The sequence below is a fragment of the Coffea arabica genome, chromosome 1c (genome assembly GCF_036785885.1).
Source record: "Coffea arabica cultivar ET-39 chromosome 1c, Coffea Arabica ET-39 HiFi, whole genome shotgun sequence".
Taxonomy (NCBI): domain Eukaryota; kingdom Viridiplantae; phylum Streptophyta; class Magnoliopsida; order Gentianales; family Rubiaceae; genus Coffea; species Coffea arabica.
The window spans coordinates 58,326,093-58,333,210 of record NC_092310.1 but is presented as its reverse complement, the minus strand read 5'-3'; the positions used below and the strand labels follow the sequence as shown (position 1 = coordinate 58,333,210).

At 40.3% G+C, this 7,118-nt stretch overlaps 1 protein-coding gene across 5 annotated transcripts; it reads right to left on the bottom strand.

The window, feature by feature from the left end:
* Positions 1-1,311: 1,311 nt before the first annotated feature.
* On the bottom strand, positions 1,312-5,910 carry LOC113732877 (uncharacterized). 5 transcript variants are annotated; one of them, XM_027258909.2, is made up of 10 exons: positions 5,786-5,910; positions 5,029-5,378; positions 4,566-4,889; positions 3,907-4,106; positions 3,414-3,764; positions 3,120-3,320; positions 2,924-2,994; positions 2,575-2,714; positions 2,347-2,369; positions 1,312-1,810 (listed from the first exon to the last, which is right to left on the bottom strand). In XM_027258909.2, exons 2-10 carry the CDS (start codon positions 5,069-5,071, stop codon positions 1,784-1,786), a joined length of 1,380 nt encoding a protein of 459 aa, XP_027114710.1. In that variant the 5' UTR covers positions 5,072-5,378; positions 5,786-5,910; the 3' UTR covers positions 1,312-1,783. The 5 variants fall into 5 exon arrangements, 4 of the variants coding, with proteins under 4 accessions (XP_027114710.1, XP_027114697.1, XP_071938758.1 ...); XR_003458898.2 differs by having other exon boundaries at positions 1,576-1,810; positions 2,054-2,369; XM_027258899.2 differs by having other exon boundaries at positions 1,576-1,810; positions 2,261-2,369.
* Between the last annotated feature and the right edge of the window lie 1,208 nt (positions 5,911-7,118).

Genomic DNA, 7,118 nt, shown 5'->3' with positions numbered 1-7,118 from the left:
GGAAACGTTACTCATTTTCTTTTTGTAGCGGGCTGAGTATCATTTTTTTTAATTAATAAATCAATACGGAAACGGAATAGTAGTATTTAAAGTTGGGGTGAAGTGTAGGAGAGACACACTTGAACAGTAGAGCCCCACCAAAAGCAGGATTTTATAGCTATGTTCACTTTTGTTGTGGTAAGTAAATGTTTATGAGAATTGTGTCCGTGACACGCGAGAGCATTAAGCGTTAATGCTTCCCAAGAATAGCACTTTTTGGAGCACATGAACTTTTGTTTGACCTTGAACCGGAAAGGGACTGCACTAATTTTTATATGCATATATGGGCTGGCAATGTTTTGAAAAGCCCAACCGGTCTTAGACTGCTAAAGTATTGTACTACTACTACTATTTCGTAATCCAGAAAAGCAATGCTCATTTTTATGTCAACTGCTCCGTTTTCTGACGTAGTGCAGTCTACTTTATCTGAGATTCATAAACCCGACGAGTTTAATAAGTAGAAGCTAATGGACCCAGGCACTTGGTTCTATTTTCCGCAGGCATGGACCTGTACATTCTTAGGCCCTAATCAGGAGCCCCTCGCCCAACTAGCTCAGCTGGGGTTGTAAACGAGTTGAGATTGATCGAGTAACTCGTCGAATTGTTTGGTTAAAGTTCGAGCTCAAAGTCACGTTAATCAAATTTGAGTTTAATCTCGAGCTACTTTATTAGCCAACACATATATGAGTTTTTTTAAAAAAATTTTTTTATCTATTAGTATGAAATACCTATTTTGTCCCGTATTTAAAATTGTATAAAATATAAGTTCATATTTCTCAGACTCAATTAGGTTTGATTAAGGCCAGTTGAGCTCAAATTAAGCTCAACTGTATTCGATGAGCTTGAGGTTGAGTAATGCAAAACAAAATTGAGCTTAACTTTTAAGAATTCAACGAATTCAAGTTCAAGTTTTTTAATTCGAGTAACTACTCGAGTTGAACTTGACTCGATTGCACTCTCAGGATTAGACAACAAAGCATTGGAACAACATATTTTATGAAAGTAAAACTCGAAATTAACTGGGAACAAACTTGAGAAACACAGAAATCTTAGTCCCACATTTCAACCTATGGCCCTGGAAACTTGTTCAGTGTCTTCCGCCTTTCGCTCCCTGATTTTTTTTTTTTTTTTTTTTTTGGGTTTATTCGAGGGAAACTTATGCTTTTAAGTGGAGAATTGAAAAGAAGCAGCACCTAATTAAGCCCGTTTGAGCGTCAGAATAAGTTCCCTCTTCGACCAAGGTCTCTTTCCCTGCTGCAGATTTGATCAAAGTTTTCGCTATAAAGCATTTTACTTTATTCGACAGAGTGAAACTGCATCTATTCGACATTACAGGTGAGTGAAACTGAAAATATTCAAAATTGATCCCTCGGACCAAAAATAACTTCTGTACAGCTTTACGGACGAACCAAAATTTTTATTCATTGGAAAAGCCTGTCATCATGTGAGCCAGGCAAACCTTTGAGTACATCTCTCAAGGCATAAATATGGCTATCACATTTATGGTCTGAAATTAAATTGCTTGAGAGCAGTATCTTCCGCAAATGTTCACCAGGATTCCTCTTCCACAGCGTAAAAAATTCCTCACTTTTGCCATTCCTTTGACAGACAACATTCCTCTTCAAATAGTAAAGGGTGCCAGGTGCATATAATTCCTCGGGCATTGAGCACGATATTTCTTCCTCAGAAAGAGTTTTAGCTGGATCAGCTGAAATTGAAGTCGAAGAAATGCTAGGGCCCCCCATTAGCCCTTCCTTTCTGGCAGGGATTTCTGCACAGTTTTAGTAAATCATCAACAAGACTTCATAACCAAAAATAGTCCCTTTGACAAGATCTCACACCACACACAAGTAATAGCCATTATAATTTCAAACATTTGTCAAATTCTGCATATCCTGGAACATACAACCCTTACGTGAATTCCATAATGAGGAACACATGCTTTGATGAGAAAACCATCAGTCACACACAAAAACCCAAATTTGGAATTGCAAAGAAGTACATATCAGTCAACCTTCTTGATATGTCCAGTCTCCTTTTTCAATTATTTTGAAATATCATGAGTAAATTCAGGGCTTCCTGTGAGAACAAAATTGTTCTTGATATGTCCAGTCTCCTTTTTCGATTACATTGAAATATCACAAGTAAATTCAGGGCTCCCTGCAAGAGAAAAATTAGTCCATTCTAGATGGTGTCCCAATAGTTTTCTTGTTTCATATACCTGCAGATAGTAAATTGGATCGCATTCTGTAACCCATCATAATTTTCAAAGTCAAGGTTGTCCTTACATGCTAGAAACGTCATTACCTCAATATCTAATCCAAAGTGTCCTGAAAAGCAAATTATTGGAATATCAAGAAGTTGCAACTAGTTTTAACAGACGATGGGAACCAGAATTCGCACTGCCAGTATTCTAACTTCTCCAAACTTGACAGGAAAAGCAGCAATACTATGCTCTTAACGTAGATTTAACAAGGCTATAGATCAAATTTTTATATCTAGGCATTTCATGCACCCTTGTCAAGAGAAACATACCAGAAAATTTAGTCTGCCCTCTCAACTTGGCATAATCAGCAAGCTTCCGAGCGACATCCTGCACAGAAGACACAACCTGCTTTGCATTTGTAACAAGTTCTACTATTCTTTTCCAGTCTTCCTTCTCAAAAACAGTCACCCTGTCAAGAAAACATTAAGAATTTCAATGACAAAACATCACAAAAAAGAACAAAATTTCTCATTAACTAATATTATAGTTAAGAAAAATGACCAAATAGTGCGTGCCCACATACACATAAACAGATATTTGAGAATAGAATTTTGAACAACTGAGCCAATATTGGACTCTTTAAGAGTTGTATGAGGTCCCAATGGGTTATTCTCTTACCAATCAGTTTGAAGAATTTCATTTCTCAATCTTGCTAAAGAAGAGACACTTAACCTTGGGATGATATCATCCTGTGATGGAAAAAAGGATATTAGAAGCAACCAAAATGTGGCACAAATAGAAAAATCAACAAGAAGCATGTCCAGGTGCAAAATCTAGTGAAAAGTGAACAGGAAAGCAGAATTTTGTTGATAACCTGCATCATAACGGTTGTAACATAGTTGGAGCAACTTTCAGCCAGTTCCTTTGAGACACAAGGTGGAGTAGCAAACCCAACGGCTGAAACAATTTGAGGGTCAAAACCAAGCTCCTTAATTGACTGTTTGCGGAGCATTATCGCCAGCAAAGAAGCTGTTGCAGCCCCTAGAGAATGACCAATAAGCCTTAACCTAAATCCCTGTAGATAAATCAGTCTCCCAAGTAGAGTTACAAAGCACATAAAACATTAGATAAAGACAAATGTGCCATAGAAGATGTGCAAATGCAGCACCTCATGCTCCTGCAGACACTTCCTTATGGTTCCCAACTCGTGCCGAAGAAACCATCGAGCAGCCTCAGCTGTCCCAAAGTGTGTTGAATAGCCCTCAAATGTAATTTCTTCATGGCTTGAAGTAATAATGTCGGTAATGAGGTCATACACATTGTGAGTTCCTCGTATGCCAAGAATTACATTTTTCCTTTTCATATCAACACCTATGTAATACCCAGGCCTCAAGACACCAGAGTTCTTCACAAATTTTACAACATTGCTTTCTCTGAGCATGCTAATCTTAGCTAGAATGCTAGGGTTATCCTTGTAGGCCCCTTTTGCTAGTTCCATGTGGTATATGAGATCATGAACCTAAAACAAGGAACACTAAGGTAATAAGAATTTGAAAAACATAACAGAAACAAAAATAAAGGAAAACTCTTCAAATCCATTATCTCTCAGCGTAACTTTATGACGATAGATAACCGTAAAAGTTTAAGACTTTGATCAGTACTATTGATTCTGAGGAGATTTGCTCGCCCTTGACATCCTCAACTTTATTTGTTGAAGCTTGCTGAAGATATATGAGATACAAGCCTATAGTAAGATCACTGAGACTCCAATCCTGAAGTCCAATCTTACTCCTTTGGATGCTGGAAATAATCTCTGCAAAGGACCTATTCGTAGGAGGGACTCTATCCCCGTTTCCAGGGGCTGCGATATCAGTATCAAATTAGTCTAAAAAGGTAAGCACTCACAGATTCCACAACAAGCTCTTCTTAACCATAAAGATGATGATTTTATTAAAGTAAAAAACCATTTCCATAGGTAGAATATTTTTTTTCTGTTCTTTTTCTATTTTTAATCTACTCACAGAAAAAGGAAAAAAAAAAAAGAAGCGTAATGTTGAAATTTGTGGTTCCAAAACTGAAAGCTGACAACAAAACACATACTTCCCAAGTCCCAACCAAACAGTATCTAACTTTAGGCCAGGGAAAGCTGAATTCTGTGACAGGGTAACACATACACTTGGATAAGTCAAATACAGTCGTAATTCGCCATTTTGCAGAATGGCGTAGCTTTCAAAGCATCCATCAAACATTACAAGAAATATCAATGAACAAAAGTTAAAAAAGAAAAGAAAAGAAGTAAATTAAAATTAAAAAATAAAACCTGTTGGCAAAGCCCATCTACAGAGCTGAAGTGCAGGTTCAAGAGTTTTAGTGAGCCAAGCAAGTTCAAGCTTCCACTTGTTATTAGTATTCGTAACGAAATCATCTTCATCTGAGGTGTATTTGCTAAAACGAGGTTCATAATCTGGGTAATTAACATTATTAGTTTTCAAAGGAACCTGTGATTCTGGCCCGCCCTTAGAATCTTTGAAAACATCATCCCTTTCCACCTTTTCAGACTTGGACCATTGTGACTGGCATCGATTAACAACGTTATATACAAATTTCTGGTACTCTCGCTTCCTTAACAGTCCGATACTAAAATCTGCAATCAAAAAAAAAGAAGCCTTCATCAAAAGATAAATATAGATAAAGGGCATTTGCCCAAACAAGCTTGGAATCCTAAAAACAGGTGATGCAGAAGTAGTTAAGTGAAAGCTAGCAAGAGCTGAATTTTCACGTACCTATGTTGGTAAGGAAGCGCTTGACTGTCTGATTCTTAGCCATAGGCAAATGCTGGTATTGATAGATAGTAAAACGCAAAGCTACAGAACAGGAATGGGATGTCTAGGCAGTACGCCACCGACCACCGAACTCCCCATTTTATGCGGCGAACGGTGCAGTTAAATTATTAAAGAAGTGGTACTCCAGCCACCAGATCAGATTGTGTTAGGACTTAGGAGGAGGAAAGAGATCACCAGTCTCCACTCGTAGTCGCGGCAGGGAAGGAAAGGAGGTACACTAAACACCGAGACGGCCGACTAAAGCGGGGACGAGATTACATGGTTTGGGCTGTGTTCGCCGCAGGCCAAATCTGTTGGGTCAGATATTTGGACTGTTAGTTGGAGATGGAAAAAGATTTCTCTGTTCCATAGCCTTGGGCCAAAGGAAATTGTTCAATGGGCCCGTCGCCCATTCTTATACCAGGTCAGGCGTGCTACTTCGGAGAGTCTTTTTATTTTTTTATTTTTTTAATATAACGTATGTAAAGAAAAAAATAATTAAAAATATATTAATTATGCAAATAAATAAAATTTGACAAATAAATTACTATCCAAGCAAATCCATGTACGTCTTAACACACCAAGGCATATTATATATTTTTCAAAAAAAAAAAAATCAAGGCCATAGGTAGGAGCAGGTTGCTTGTCTGTCGGTAGCAGCTGGCAATTATATATATAGTAATAAGAAGAAAAAGGAAAGAAAGTAGTGGTAGGTAACCTCTAAATTTATGAAGGCCGATCCGAAAAGAGTTGCTTCTGGACCGCCATGTCTCAATTAATAAAATGGTGGCGCGGTGGCTGTACCTCAGCATCGCAGCAGCTGCGTGTAGCATATTTGTATATACTAATACTATTCTGGCAAGTACTGGTATACTGGCCTGAGATAGAGAAAGAGAAGCAATTGTATTATCTTGCAGAAGAAACATGGAACATCATATTAACAAGGATGATGATAGTCTTCGACATGACTGGGCTCAAGAAGTGAAAGCTTTTGAAGAAAGCAGAGGCGGCGTGAAAGGGTTGGTGGATTCTGGTGTGACCAGGATTCCCAAGTTCTTCATTCAATCCCCGGCTGCAGCAGCCCAGCAGAGTCTGCTATCAACTAGTACTGTTAACAATGTTAATGGAATTAATGATGGGCTGCTGCAGATCCCGTGCGTTGATCTTCAGGGGATTGAAACTGACGGTGCTAGAAGAAAGGAGGCCGTGGACGAGATTCGTAGAGCAGCAGAGACCTGGGGTTTTTTCAGAATAACGAGTCATGGAGTTCCCATCAGCGTAATGGATGGTGTAGTGGGCCCCAGGTCCACTTCGGCCCGGTCCACGCACACGTCGATCCGGCCCACGAGCTCGGACAGGAGGAGCTGGACTGGGGTGCCAGGTCAGCTCGCAGGTCCATGCGAGTGCCGCCTCTTAGACCGATGGGCTTGATGGGCTGCGAGGGCCGCACCTCCAAATCGCATCACGGAGCCCTAAGAACCGCTTTCCTTCCCAGCAAAGACTCCTTGTCTTACCAGGAAACAGCCATTGGAGGCTCTATAAATATCACACGAAGGTAGAACACAAGGTACGCTACTCATAGTGCAGACTCTATTCTTTTTACTTACAAACTAGTTCTGACTTGACCGTCGGAGTTGCTACAGGGGACTCAGCCCAGCAGCTCGCTCACGTGTAAGTCGGACACTCAACCAGCTCGTTCCTCCGAACCCAGGACAGTTCGGATCTTCACTTCGGCAGTCGCATCAATTGGCGCCGTCTGTGGGAAACGTATTCTTCTCTTTTTTTCGCGAACAACATGCCGAAGACCAGATCTCAGAGGAATGTGGATGGTGCTGAGGGGAACGCACAGGGCGGTCCCCAACAAGTTCACCAGGAAACCAACACAGGGGAGGTAAGGGTCGAGCTCTCGCAGATCTCGCCGGAACAACTGGTGCAGTCGGTTGCCGCGAACTTGCCTACCTTTGAGGCTATTGTGACGTACCTGAAGGGACAATCTGGACAATCTGGTGCAGTGAAGGGACAATCTGGAGTCCCCCCCAGTCCGGAGCGTC

Coding starts and splice junctions, on each gene's coding strand:
- LOC113732877 (XM_027258896.2), bottom strand. CDS start 5,071: ATGGCTAAGAATCAGACAGTCAAGCGCTTCCTTACCAACATAG. Junction 4,107..4,565: donor TAGATGGGCTTTGCCAACAG/GTTTTATTTTTT, acceptor CTGATATCGCAG/CCCCTGGAAACGGGGATAGA. Junction 2,715..2,923: donor GAAATTCTTCAAACTGATTG/GTAAGAGAATAA, acceptor TTTTCTTGACAG/GGTGACTGTTTTTGAGAAGG.